This window comes from Polypterus senegalus, chromosome 15 (genome assembly GCF_016835505.1).
Source record: "Polypterus senegalus isolate Bchr_013 chromosome 15, ASM1683550v1, whole genome shotgun sequence".
Taxonomy (NCBI): Eukaryota; Metazoa; Chordata; class Cladistia; order Polypteriformes; family Polypteridae; genus Polypterus; species Polypterus senegalus.
This window is the reverse complement of record NC_053168.1, coordinates 92,582,960-92,598,141: the sequence shown is the minus strand read 5'-3', so window position 1 is coordinate 92,598,141 and position 15,182 is coordinate 92,582,960. Positions and strand designations below refer to the sequence as shown.

Below are 15,182 nucleotides of genomic sequence, written 5' to 3'. Positions count from 1 at the left end.
GATGTGAGCAGAGTTCTGGTGCTCTCATCGTTCCCTTGCTTTTGTGCGCGGTGCGCTGGAAAAATAGACAAAATTATGTCTCTGGAAATAATTAATGTTGATGGATTACAAATGCCTCACCGCGTAGTAAATATCAGGGGAGATGGTGCTTGCTTATTCTCATCTATAGCTTATTTAGTGCATGAAACTCCGTCTTTAGCGGTACAGATTCGGGCTGACATTGTACGACTTTGGACAGGCACTTGAGGGGATAAAAAAAACTTAGGTTTTCGGGAGATGTTATGAATGGGCACTTTGATGTTCTCATTCCCTACACTTATATGCCTGATGTACACATGGAGCACACAAAAATTGAGGATAAAAGGCGAGTGCGCCTAGTAATATGATATTTGTAACGTCTAATATGTCTTATTTTCTCTAATATATTGGGAAATACGAGTGTAAAGGTGACTAAAGGGTGTTATTTCATGTCTAGAGGGCTCTAATAATGTTAAACGTATTTAGAAGGTCGTAAACAGGTTTTCCATACTCTAACTGCGAAAATATTAGATTTATAAATAAAGAATCCTACTTTGCGAAAATGTATTTATCACGGTAGAGTATGGAACGGATTAACCGTGATAAACGAGGGTTCACTGTACACCCTGAACATACATGAAATGTATGTATTCCAAATAAAGATATATTATTTACCCTATACAATTGCAGGCACCTCATACCTAGGTAAACTGACTTGAGCTCTGAGAATTTTGTGTCTCACTTCAGCTGCGTCGGTGGGGGATGGGATAGCAGGCTGCTTGCTGCTAGTGCTGATTTGATACATTTGCAAAACAAAGACGCAGATGAAAAGTTGGGAAGGAATTTAAGGTGGCCTTGCATTATGACTTTTTTGTAGGCATCAGGGATTCTAGTGTTAAAGGAGTGGATGGATGACACCTACTTGTTTCTGAATATAGAAAAAACACAAATCCTGTTTATTTTAATGATGCTGACTGCAACAATATTCTGTCACTTTTTAACTCAACTGGAATCACCATTTTACTGAGTCAGGGAACAATAAAGGCATTATCTTTGACACTAGCATGTCTTTTAAAATACACATTATAAAACTATATGTTTCTTTCCATTCTTAAAAATGTTGGAAAATTAAGATGTTCTCTAAATATGCAGAATACTGAGAAATGAATTCATGCATTTGTTTCTATTGAGCTTGACTACTGCAATTTGTTATTCAATGACAATTCAAATCATTTTTTATGCAGTTTTCAGTTAATTTCAAAAATCTGATGTGAGAATTATAATAAGAACTAGAAAGTGCAAACACATAACTCTATTGCTGAAGTTCTTGCACTGGATCCCAGTTTCAAAAGAAAATATTTAAATGGGCCTCCTTACTTATCTAAACTTATGATTAATTGCAAACCAGGGTGCACATTGATCACATGATGCTGGCCTACTTATGATTCTAAAGAATAAAATAACAGTGTGAGGCTGAGCTTTTATTTACAGGGTCCTGGATCTGTGGAATAATCTCTTTTTATATAAGATGCCCTTCAGTCTTAGCTTCTTCCCACCTAACACCTGCAGTGAATGTTTTGAAAGTAATTATGTATTCACTAATAGATCTGTTTTTTTTTACTTGAATTCCAATAGGATAATTTATTGCTTGTTCCTCCCTGCTTTGATGGGCAACCACAAGCATTACCTGGCTGGGACGCCAACTGTATAGAAGGAGCAGGATGAGAGTATCAGCAAGGCAATACCTTCCCTGGCACGCTAGTGGGCAGCTCTCCTGGGCAGCTGTGGCACCATGGATTTCTGGAGAGTATGCTGGGAGTTGGAGTTTGGCATGGCCCTTTTGGGATCCAAGGGGCTGCCAGGGGGAGCTGCAGAACCCTCATTGGGCTCTCACCACACCTGGGAGTGATTCCAGATCTGATTAATGTGCCACCTGGAACACTCCAGGGCTATCACAAAAGGACCCGCCTCACTCCATTTGGGGAGCCAGAGTCGGGAGGAAGAAGGACAAAGCTTGTGTGGGAGCAGTGGAAGCAGAAGGGCTGGGAATTGGAAGCTGAAGGAAGGACTGTATTATGGTGCTTTATGTACTGTGCTATGAGGAGCAGATAAAAACCCTCCCCAGCTTCGTGTTTCTGCCTGTCTGTGTTGGGTTAGGGCGGCTGTAGGCGCTCCAGTGGTCTGCACGGTTTAGAAATTTGAAAATAGCCTTAAACTCCTTTAAAAATACTTCCTGTGAAAAGTAACAAAGATGATTAGAATCATATAGTACAGAGGTTCATTTTAATGGTTGATCATTTAATAATGCAAATATAAAAGCCACTTTTGATCTACTGTATCTTGAAGGAAAGGTTTGAAGTTGCAAGTCAAATTCTAGATGGTATTGGTTTAAGAATGCCCCTCACTTTTCTGATCTTCAGCAAAAGTGATTGGATAAAAAATCTATGTCTCTTTTCTTGTACTACTACAGACATTAAGAGCCCTAACGGTCACCTAACTATAATCACTTTCTATAGCACATTAGCATATTTTAATCATACAGGAAGTTGATGTTAAAATCGTAGTGTTGCTAACAACAAAGAAACCTAAAAATGGTAGTATGGGCAGAAAACAAAATGGCAGTGTTCCCTTACCTATAAAAAACCTACAATGAATTCAGCATGGTAGAAAATAATAGCATATCAAGGAAAATAAATAAATAAATGAAAAATAATATGTGAAACAAAACAAATACAGTGGAACCTCGAGATACAAGTTTAATTCGTTCCAGCACTGAGCTTGTATAGCGAATTTCTCGTGTCTAGAACAAACTTCCCCATTGAAAATAATGGAAGTCCAGCACTCCCAAAAATTTTAACATAAAAATCAATTTTCCTAACAAATAACACTGATAAATAATATTTACAAGTGGAACCTTGTAATTAACTTGGTTTACAAGTGTTTTGCAAGACAAGCTAAATTTTTTAATTAATTTTGACTTGATAAAACAAGCGATGTCTTGCAATACAAGTAGTATGGATACACTTTGTCTGCTGTGCGTCATGTGAGCATAACTGAGCTGATGGTTCTTCTCTCTTGTGCGCATCTCTCTCTCCTTATTTCTCTCGCTCGCGCACGCGTCTCTCTCTCTCTCTCTCTCTCTTATCTCTCTCACTCACACGCGCCTCTCTCTCTCCTTATCTCTCTCGCTTGCGCCTCTCTCTCTCTCTCCTCTTGAGGGCAATCGTCTCCTATTCTCCGTCTGCATGTCCGCAATATTTTTGGATGCGCTTATACAGCGAACTGATACAGCGAAACAATGAAATCACAAGCGCACAAACGAGTAGATCCTCACGCTACGGGAGAACAAGGAACACTGAGTGAGCTGACGGGCTGGCATCGTCAGCTTGGGTGAATCCCCGAGTCGAGGCGGATCGGGAAACGCACCACGCATAACCACAGCCTGGCTCATGGCTCGTTACGGGAGCCAATGCTCGTATTTAGATCCGAATTTTTCGCTCATACTTTCCTCTTATCTTGAATTTCTCGTATACAGAGGTGATTGTATCTAGAGGTTCCACTGTAATCAAAAAATAATAATGGTAACATATTATCTAAATACAATTAAAAATAAAAATATACAGCAAATTCCATTTTTTAAAAAATATTTTGTACTTACAGGTGGTCCCTGATCACCAAGGGCCCCTGTGGGTCCACTGGAACCAGGTGAACCAGGTGCACCCGGTGCTCCCTACAGAGAAACACAAAACAAGTGAGAAGCATAAGTAACATTTGAATGTGCACATGGGAGACAACTAAAAGGCTCAAATGGGTGTAATTACATGCCAGACCAGGGAATGGCAGTGTTCAATGATCCTTTCTCTGTTTCCTCTGCAGACCAGATGGAGGAAATCCCACCTGGGGTTAAGGATGTCACTTCTGGATCCACGCATTCTAACATCACTACCTCTGACTCATCTATATAATCGCCATTTATATTTTATCTCACAGTTCAGTTTTGGACTCCAGTCTGTAAAGACCTGTTTTGTTGCCAAAAACTTCTTCCAAGTATAATGGGTGGCTACCCCAAACCACTTTCTGTCTTTTGCTTTCTCTTTTACCTCCACAGCATGTATTTCAACAGTTTAAACTCTTCATTTTCTTTATATTTTTTACTAAATTATTCAGTTTAGTGTTTAACATTCGGTATATTTTAATATTTAATTAATATTTTCAATGTGGAACTCTATATATACACAGAAGATTTGCTTGATTCCTGTTGAAAGGTTTACATATTCTCCTGTTAAATTAACTGAAATAGTGAATATGATTAGCTGTGTTTGTTAAAACTATTAATTCATTTTACTACGAGCATTTGGCTTCTGCATTACACATTGCAGTTAATTGCATTTCATAGGATTACAGTATAACTTAAAAAAAATGATCACAAGCACATTATGGAAAAAAATGAAACTTACAATTGGTCCTGGAGCCCCTTGAAGTCCCTGAGGTCCATCTTTTCCAGGTAGTCCCTGAAACATAGACGATAAAATTCTAAAAATACAACATGACACTCTTCAAAGTTTGCCACAGTTTCTTTACATCAATTTTTAAGAACTATTGGAAAGAATACTGAGTTTAAGTAAAAAGGTCCAAATGCTGTCTCAATATGTTATCCAGAACAAGTCATTTTAAAGTTATTTATAACAAATAATATGAGGGGTAACCAGCTAACAAGAGGTTTCCAGGGGCTTGGCACCATCAGGAAGTTCCATGACAGCTTTAAGAAGAAATCAAGCAAATTCCTCCTGTCATATACAAGACCATTCCTTCTATTATCGTGGGAGCACAGTGGCAGCTATGAAGTGGAAAATCTTCAGTGTATGCTGTTTTCTCTGGATGGAAATTAAATAGTGACATCAAGATAACTACCGAAGAATATACCAAAAGTTGTTACAGGGCATTCTAGCCAGGTGAAAAATATAGTTGCAGTAAATGTAGAGCAGCGCCTGACTCTGGAAGTAATTAAGTCTGGATTCAGGAGGCAGGACTTCTAGGAGAAGGAGGAGAGAACAGAGTAAACAAAAAGGAAACATTAGGGAGAGAGGACAGACAGAATAGACAAGATGACTGTGGTGAAGTGAATAAAATGTAAAACTAGGTAAAGAACATTTCTAATGATCAGAAAATGAAAACAGCAGAATCCAAAAAAATAAAGTACAAAGCAAAAGTTCAAACTCAGAAGGCAAAACAGAATCCTATCTATCTGAAGTCTTTCCCTGAAAAACTAATTGTGAAACACAGATTTGAGGTTTTTTGATTTTTTTATCCATAAACTAGTACAATTACATACCCATGTCTCCATCCATTACAGGCAAATGTAATGATATCATGCATTGAGACCACCCATGGCACATGACAGACAACAAACCAAATTAGTTAAAAAAAATTAGTGCATTACATAATAATATAGCACACATTATAGTAAAAGTCAGTGCAAAAGTCTACTTACACATTCTGACAGAGTCAGAATATAAAACAACTGAATGCTCACTTTTCTTCTATGGGATGTTAACCTTTTCATGATAAAAGTGTAAGCCAGCAATTCTTAGAGGCATCATCAATACATTCTACAAGACTTTTTGAGAGAATTTTGCAATTGGTAAAATATAATTCCAGTTTGACTGGAAATCATTAACAGTATAAAATCCCGGTTAATAAGATCCATTTGGTAATTGCTTTAAGAAGGCAACCAAAAATGAAATGCAATTTAATTCTGAAGTTTACATAAAAACATCACAAGAACATTGAGGTGAATTGTGGATATGTGCCCGATGTAATTATTTACTGAAAACCATGAAGCTAAAGGATGTCTTTAATAAAAATGTCAGGTGATTTCTTTGCTGTTGATAATTCCTTTAGAGAGATAAAATGCAGACATTTACTACATACCATAGATAGATAGATAGATAGATAGATAGATAGATAGATAGATAGATAGATAGATAGATAGATAGATAGATAGATATTTACTTGTCTCGAGGTAGGAATTTGGCTTTTAATAGAAACGCAATAAATAAATAAATACTCATAAAATTTACCCCAAAAGAGACTAAAATAAGAAATCTTCTGACTTGGCTAAGGGTCAGTTCTACCATTTATGTTATACCTGGACAGCCAAATACTAAAGAATCTTGAGCCCACTCTTTCTCAGGTTTCTCTAAGTGCAAATATTTTCCCTGTGTTGTGCCTGTGGGGATTACGGGGAAGATGTGCCCCACAGGTGAAGAAAAATAAATAGTTTATTTATTTTACGTGTGCCTCCGTGTCCAGTCTATGTTGGGTCGGGCGCCTATATAGCGCCTTTTCACTATATATATATATATATATATATATATATATATATATACATACATACATACATATATATATATATATATATATATATATATATATATATATATATATATATATACACAGTAATCCCTCGCTATATTGCTCTTCGACTTTCGCGGCTTTACCCTATCGCGGATTTTAATTGTAAGCACATCTAAATATATATCACTGATTTTTTGCTGGTTCGCGGATTTCTGTGGACAATGGGTCTTTTAATTTATGCTACACGCTTCCTCAGTTTTTTTGCCCTGTTGCCTGAGTTGGAATCAGAGGTCAATATGGCTGGTAGAAAATAAAGCCCAGTATGGAGGATTTTTGAATGCAATATTGAAGTCATTAATTGTAAACACATTGTTTGAAGCAGGATATGTTGTGTGCTGTACACATTTGGAGTAAAAAAACCCTCAAACCTTAAAATTCATCTAAATTTCATCAGAAATGGGCCCATTCTGGGCAAGAAAAAAAAACGATGAAGAGTGCAAACAGTCAGTACACATTTGTTCAGCACAAATGGCATAGAAAATATTTAAAAAATTATAAAATCTTTAATATCCAGTATCTGATTTTGATTATGCGTATTGTTATCAGACAAATACAAAATCAGGCAGTAAACCATGTAGTGTAGTAAGCTTCCACTAGCATTAAACTGTTATCCAAGCCCTTTAATTGTACAGTTCTCTCTGATTGTGACACAAAACTAACTCCATAGTAGCTCTTTAACCATACGATAATTACCAAAATTAAAACTGAAACTAACAGATATAAAATAAAATAGAAATGTCTTTGCGAAATAAAAACTTAATTAAAATTAAAAATATTCAATGAAGAAAAACTAAAACTAAAGTGAATTTCCAAGTAAGGTCAGGAAAAATATAGAAATAAAAACTAATATTAAAAAAAGCAAAACTATAATAACCTAACCCTGGACCCCCTGGAGGTAGTGCCATTATGAACAATGCTGCACATCCTCTCTCTGAGACACTAATACTGGATAATTTCATCCAACAAATTATTCAGCAGTATTATGTCAAGAAACGCTACTGGGCCTCGTTTATACCAACGGTAGTACGCCTATATAATGCCTTACTGTGGCTGTAATTGTCAAGTCAGAAGTATTTTTTTTTTCTTTTTAATTTTACACCTTATTAGTCAGTCTTATCTCTGTTCAGACATATGTGTTTGTGTATGTATATATATATATATATATATATATATATATATATATATATATATATATATATATATATATATATATATCTAATGGGCATCAAATAAAGTTCTGTCTGACCTATCTGTCTGTCATAATCCAAACTAATCTATACCGATCTAATCTGAATTTCAAATCAGTGTCTCTAAATTTGTGAGAAAAACAGTTGTTTGTATTTCTACTAATTTGTTTGAATTTATCTTTTATGGGGTGACGTGATCATACATTGGTTCACAATGACCCAAGGCAGAAAGCAGCCTTAAAAAGGTTGCCAGTCCATGACAAGACACTTTCACTGTCACACGACTAGTTTAGAGCCTCTAATAAACTTAACCTGCACACCTTTGGATATGAAGGAAAATAATTCATGAAGATACGGGAAGAACTTTCAAACATCACACTGAGAAGAATTTGGTGCAGGTTTTGAGCCCAGGGGCCGTGACCCATGAGGTAGCAGCATTAACCATGTCACTCACAATCTTTATTATGTTTAAAATTAGGGCTTAATAGTTTAAATTAAAATAAAAAAAGTTCTTTGCATGACATCCAAAACTTTACAATTCAACTGAAAACTACCATGAGAATGTGAATTTTTCAAAATTCATATGCTGTAAAATGTCACTAGATAGTGTTGTTTTGCGAAAAAGCTAATATACTCCCTAGTGTGAACTGAAGCATACTTTGTAAAACAATTTATTTTTGATTTTGTTCCTAGGTGGCAGAGACATGCTGCATATTTATCAGCTCAATTTTGTGATCTTAGTAGTCTCGAAAGCTTCCTAGATTTGAAGGAAATCTGGCGTGGAAGCATTCATATTCATCAGAAAAAGGTACATGTAAAACACTTTAAAAGAATTTTAACCTTTTTCAGTTTTTAAAATGTTTCTCAATTACATATAATACTTACAGTGGTGTGAAAAACTATTTGCCCCCTTCCTGATTTCTTATTCTTTTGCATGTTTGTCACACAAAATGTTTCTGATCATCAAACACATTTAACCATTAGTCAAATATAACACAAGTAAACACAAAGTGCACTTTTTAAATGATGGTTTTTATTATTTAGGGAGAAAAAAATCCAAACCTACATGGCCCTGTGTGAAAAAGTAATTGCCCCCTGAAGCTAATAACTGGTTGGGCCACCCTTAGCAGCAATAACTGCAATCAAGCGTTTGCGATAACTTGCAATGAGTCTTTTACAGCGCTCTGGAGGAATTTTGCCCACTCATCTTTGCAGAATTGTTGTTATTCAGCTTTATTTGAGGGTTTTCTAGCATGAACCGCCTTTTTAAGGTCATGCCATAGCATCTCAATTGGATTCAGGTCAGGACTTTGACTAGGCCACTCCAAAGTCTTCATTTTGTTTTTCTTCAGCCATTCAGAGGTGGATTTGCTGGTGTGTTTTGGGTCATTGTCCTGTTGCAGCACCCAAGATCGCTTCAGCTTGAGTTGACGAACAGATGGCCGGACATTCTCCTTCAGGATTTTTTGGTAGACAGTAGAATTCAGGGTTCCATCTATCACAGCAAGCCTTCCAGGTCCTGAAGCAGCAAAACAACCCCAGACCATCACACTACCACCACCATATTTTACTGTTGGTATGATGTTCTTTTTCTGAAATGCTGTGTTCCTTTTACGCCAGATGTAACGGGACATTTGCCTTCCAAAAGTTCAACTTTTGTCTCATCAGTCCACAAGGTATTTTCCCAAAAGTCTTGGCAATCATTGAGATGTTTCTTAGCAAAATTGAGACGAGCCCTAATGTTCTTTTGCTTAACAGTGGTTTGCGTCTTGGAAATCTGCCATGCAGGCCGTTTTGCCCAGTCTCTTTCTTATGGTGGAGTCGTGAACACTGACCTTAATTGAGGCAAGTGAGGCCTGCAGTTCTTTAGACGTTGTCCTGGGGTCTTTGTGACCTCTCGGATGAGTTGTCTCGCGCTCTTGGGGTAATTTTGGTCGGCCGGCCACTCCTGGGAAGGTTCACCACTGTTCCATGTTTTTGCCATTTGTGGATAATGGCTCTCACTGTGGTTCGCTGGAGTCCCAAAGCTTTAGAAATGGCTTTATAACCTTTACCAGACTGATAGATCTCAATTACTTCTGTTCTCATTTGTTCCTGAATTTCTTTGGATCTTGGCATGATGTCTAGCTTTTGAGGTGCTTTTGGTCTACTTCTCTGTGTCAGGCAGCTCCTATTTAAGTGATTTCTTGATTGAAACAGGTGTGGCAGTAATCAGGCCTGGGGTGGCTACGGAAATTGAACTCAGGTGTGATACACCACAGTTAGGTTATTTTTAACAAGGGGCAATTACTTTTTCACACAGGGCCATGCAGGTTTGGATTTTTTCTCTCCTAAATAATAAAACCATCATTTAAAAACTGCATTTTGTGTTTACTTGTGTTATATTTGACTAATGGTTAAATGTGTTTGATGATCAGAAACATTTTGTGTGACAAACATGCAAAAGAATAAGAAATCAGGAAGGGGCAAACAGTTTTCACACCACTGTATATATATATATATATATATATATATATATATATATATATATATATATATATAGTCATATACTGCAGGATGCCTCTTTGCTAAGAAGACTGAGGGAGCAAGCATGGACAGAACATTACCTCCCCCAGGAAGCTAGATGGCAGCCCCCATGGGTGCCTCGGACTACCACTGGGAGATGGAGTTGTATACAGCCTGTTGGGATCCGGGGACACCACCAGGGGTTGCTGCAGCTGCTTCAGAGCCCATATGGGCAGTTATTTCACCACACCTCGAAATGTGACTGGAAGTAGGTCATCAAGCAACTGGACCACTTTTGGGTAAAATATAAAAGGAGCCTGCAGACAGTTCTCAGGGAGCCAGAGTTGTGAGGAAGGAGACTAAGCTTGGCAAGGAGGAGTGGAGGAGAAATAGAAGGAACAGAATTGATATAATGTGTGCTTTTGCATACATCTGGATTATCTGTTGCCAACATTTACAGCACTGATTTGGGACTCTCTGACCATAAAGCAGTACTTTTTACTGTCTCATTACCTCTCCCTCCTCTTACCTGTAAATGACAAATTTCTTACAGAAACCTTAAAAATATCTGTCCCTCTGTCCTTTCTGGATCCATTTCTGATCATTTACTGTCTTCACCTATTCCATCAACACTAGATAGTCTTGTTGACCACTATAACTCAGCCCTTCATTCAGCATTAGATAAAACAGCTCCTTTAAAACATAAGGTTTCCTTTAAGCGTTCAGCTCCTTGGTATAATTCAGAATTGCAATCTATGAAAGCAGGTGGCCGACACCTTGAGAGAATGTCACGTAAGACTGGCCTCACCGTGCACATCCAGGCTTTCTCTGAACACTAAAGAGCTTACAGGGAAGCCCTAATTGCTGCCAAGAACACCCATTATGGCAGAATAATAGTAAATGGCCATGATAACCCAAGGATTTTGTTCTCTGTAGTTAATAAACTACTCCAAACTGCATCTGGCCCAACTACCTCTTCTACTGAAGTCTGTGAAAAATTCCTCCACTTTTTTTGTAACAAAATAAAGATCTAAATAATTCAACTAACATAAATACTGTAAGATATGGCCGGCCATGTACCCCGGCCAATACCTCCAGGCCGCCAGAAGGAGCCCTCCTTGCAGCGTAGAGGTGCCCCAAATGCCAGCAGGGAATTATGGACAGTGGTCTTTAAATGCACAACCCTGCTGGATACCATGGACCGCCAGGAGTCGCTGCAGTGAGGCCCAGGGACTATTTTCCCTACACTCCGGAAGTACGTCCCACTCACATGGACAGAAGAAATGACGTGCTTCTGGGTTGAAGAAAAAGAGAAGTTTTTACCTGACCCGGAAGTGATAGAAAGTCACATGGACTGAGGGACAAACACTTCTGGGTCAAGGAGTATAAAGGACTCTGGGAGATCCCAGACAGAGGAGCTGAGTTGGGAGGCAGGGTGGCTAAGCGTCTGGGAGATTGGAGGATTTGGTTATTTGGTTTATTGAGTATTTGGGAGTGGAGGGTGTTTTGTGCACTTATTGTTATAATAAATATTCATCTTTTGGACTTTTACCTGGTGTCTGAGGGTGCAAGGGTGCGAGCATACCCTTAATCTGTCACAATACATCATCTGCTTATATCTCTCCCTGTTTTCCCACTCCACCCAACTCCTTCTCTAAGTTCTCACCAGTCACATCTGCTTTATTTTAATGACCTGCTTTGTAAGATGAGGCCGACTACTTTTGTACTGGACCCCATCCCCACCATACTACTTAAATCCTACCTTCATGCCATAATCCCGACTATAACAACAATAATAAACTCATCCCTTGACACTGGCTTTGTGCCGCTCACTTTTAAAATCACTTCTGTAAACCCAGTGTTAAAAAAGTCTGGTCTTGATGCTGACAATCTTAACAATTTTTGGCCTACTTCCCACTTACCTTTTCTGTCATAAGTTCTTGAGCCTGTTGTAACTTCCCAACTCACCAATTACTTAACTTCTAATAATTTGATGGAACCCTTTCAGTCTGGTTTCAAAGTACAGTACAGCTGTGAAACTGCTCTGCTACGGGTAACCAATGAATTGCTTATGGCAGTAGACTCTGGACAAACCAGCATATTAATTCTGTTAGACCTCAGTGCAGCATTTGACACTGTCAGACATTACATTCTACTGTCCAGAATGGAGAACATGCTGGGTATCTCTGGCACTGCCCTCCAGTTGTTCAAGTCCTATCTGACTGATAGGCAAGAGTTTGTTAGTCTTGGCAACAGCACATCCAGCACAGCACCAGTCATACAAAGAGTTAATCAGAGCTCTGTCCTCGGTTCTCTGCTTTTCTGTATTTACATGCTTCCCCTTGGCCATATTATTCGTAGCTATGGACTGGGTTATCATCTTTATGCAGACGATACTCAACTCTATCTCAATGTTAAAAACGGAACTTCTTCAGAGCTTTCTCAGCTCACAACTTGCCTCAGCAGAATTAAAACCTGGATGGAGCAGAACTCTTTAAAATTAAATTGAAACAAAACTGAACTCCTGCAAATTGGGACTAAAGTGCATCTTAATAAAATGAGTTCTGTCCCAGTCAATCTTGGCAGTGATCTCATCAGACCTGCCTCTACTGCAAAGAATATTGGTGTCATTTTTGATTCCTCCCTTTTCTTATTCCGCCCATATAAATCACATTAAGAGACATTCTTACTTTCACCCCTGTAACATACCACATGTTCACTCCTTCCTCTCCTTTTCTAGCTCTGAGAAACTTTTCCATGCTTTTATCACAACCTGCATCGATTATTGTAATTCCCAACTGGCAGGTGTCCCTTCTAATCTTATATCACAGATCCAGCTTATTCAAAACTCGGCTGCAAGAGTCATTACACGGACCAGCAGCAGCGAGTACATAACAATAATCCTGCTCCCCGTGTCTTACAGAATCAAATCTAAAATTCTACTAATAACCTACAAAGCCTTAAACGACCTTGCAACAAGCTACATCAATGACCTTCTCCATCAGTATGTGCCTGTCTGCCCACTAAGGTCCTCTAATTCTTGTTGTGCCCCACACTAATCTACACTCCATGGGTGACAGGACCTTCAGCTGTATAGCGCCCAGACTCTGGAATGACCTACTGAAATTAATTAGATCAGCTGACTCCATGAATTCTTTTAAAAAACAACTCAAAACTCATCTGTTCAGGAAGGCTTTTAGCTCTACCTGACTTTATTACCTTTCTTTCAGTTTACCTCTATGTCAAGAAGCTCATGTAACCTGTGTGTGTGTGCTAGACCATCAATTATGTTGTCTGTTAGGTTTAGTACAATGCTATATACTGTATACCCTGCTGTTCTTTCTTAAACTCTGTAAAGTGCCTTGAGCATGGCAAAGGCGCTATATAAATAAAATATTATTATTATTATTAATGTATGTTGGTCAAGGCACACAAGTAAGAGATTCTTTGTACTATATACATGTGGCATTATTTATTACAGACTCATATTTTTGAAAGAACCAAGGCCCCCTACAAGTTGTTACTAACACCAATCAATGCGCAGCATTATGTACAATTCTGTGGCATGGCGTGTGTACACACAGTAAATATATACTGAGAAAATGAAAGAGAAACATTATGTGATAGAGCTAACCACACTGAAACAGACTGAAGAACCAAAAACCAGTCTTTGAATTTAATAGCACATGTCGAGATGCTGTTGCTCAGGATATGGTAGAAAGAAAATAACTAAGGACAAAAAACTTGCTGTTTCTTGTAGGATAATATTCACTTAACCCCAAGACATGGTGAAATAGTTGTGAGAAATTTTAAAAGTTTTCAACTTTAAATGATTTTTAACAATCTTTATAACATTACTGAACATCACTGCTGATACAATCTTGTATAATGCAGAATCCTGCAGCAATCTTTAGATATCCACAATCACACAGTCAATGCAAAAGTTTTGTGATTGAAATAGAGTACCAACTGTACTCTAGAAGATTGGGAGGATTGGGTCACTGCTTTTTGCAGATGATGTTGTCCTGTTTGCTTCATCAGGCCGTGATCTTCAGCTCTCTCTGGAACGGTTTGCAGCTGAGTGTGAAGCGGCTGGGATGAGAATCAGCACCTCCAAATCCGAGACCATGGTCCTCAGCCGGAAAAGGATGGAGTGCCCTCTCAGGGTTGGGGGAGAGATCCTGCCCCAAGTGGAAGAGTTTAAGTATCTCGGGGTCTTGTTCATGAGTGAGGGAAGAATGGACCGTGAAATCGATAGGCGGATCGGTGCGGCATCTGCAGTGATGCGGGCTCTGCATCGGTCTGTCGTGGTGAAAAAAGAGCTGAGCCGTAAGGCAAAGCTCTCAATTTACCAGTCGATCTATGTTCCTACCCTCACCTATGGTCATGAGCTATGGGTAGTGACCGAAAGAGCGAGATCGCAAATACAAGCAGCTGAAATGAGTTTCCTTCGCAGGGTATCTGGGCTTTCCCTTAAAGATTGGGTGAAAAGCTCAGTCATCCGGGAGGGGCACAGAGTAGAGCCGCTACTCCTCCGCATCGAGAGGAGTTAGATGAGGTGGCTCTCTCATCTGATCAGGATGCCTTCTGGACGCCTCCCTGGTGAGGTGTTCCTGGCACGTCCAACCGGGAGGAGGCCCCGGGGAAGACCCAGGACACGCTGGAGGGACTATGTCTCCCGACTGGCCTGGGAACGCCTTGGGATTCTCCCGGAAGAGCTGGAAGAAGTGGCCGGGGAGAGGGAAGTCAGGGCCTCTCTGCTTAAGCTGCTGCCCCCGTGACCCGACCCCGGATAAGCGCAAGATGAATTGATGGATGGAACAGAAGAGGATTTTTTTAGATTAAAAAGATGTATTAGAAAAAAATATATATATAATTAATATTGTATATACCACTATTGAGAAGAAATGACTTTGAGTCGAAAAATACTAAAATTAACTTTTTTACTGTTTTGGACATTGTATATATTATAGTTTATAATATATTATTATTATATAATTTACTATATTTGTTTTTCAGGTTAATAAATACTTTTTGAAATGCACATTAAGGAAG

The 15,182-nt window shown here is 38.7% G+C and overlaps 1 protein-coding gene across 3 annotated transcripts in view; it reads right to left on the bottom strand.

Annotated features, from left to right (window-relative positions):
- col14a1a (collagen, type XIV, alpha 1a) overlaps positions 1-15,182 on the bottom strand; it is a 501,463-nt gene that overhangs the window by 56,067 nt on the left and 430,214 nt on the right. For all 3 annotated transcript variants that reach the window (XM_039736768.1, XM_039736767.1, XM_039736766.1), the window contains exons 38-39: positions 4,476-4,529; positions 3,677-3,748 (exon numbers count right to left, since the gene is read on the bottom strand). In XM_039736768.1, coding sequence (XP_039592702.1) covers positions 3,677-3,748; positions 4,476-4,529 — 126 coding nt within the window. The remainder of the gene's footprint in view (positions 1-3,676; positions 3,749-4,475; positions 4,530-15,182) is intronic.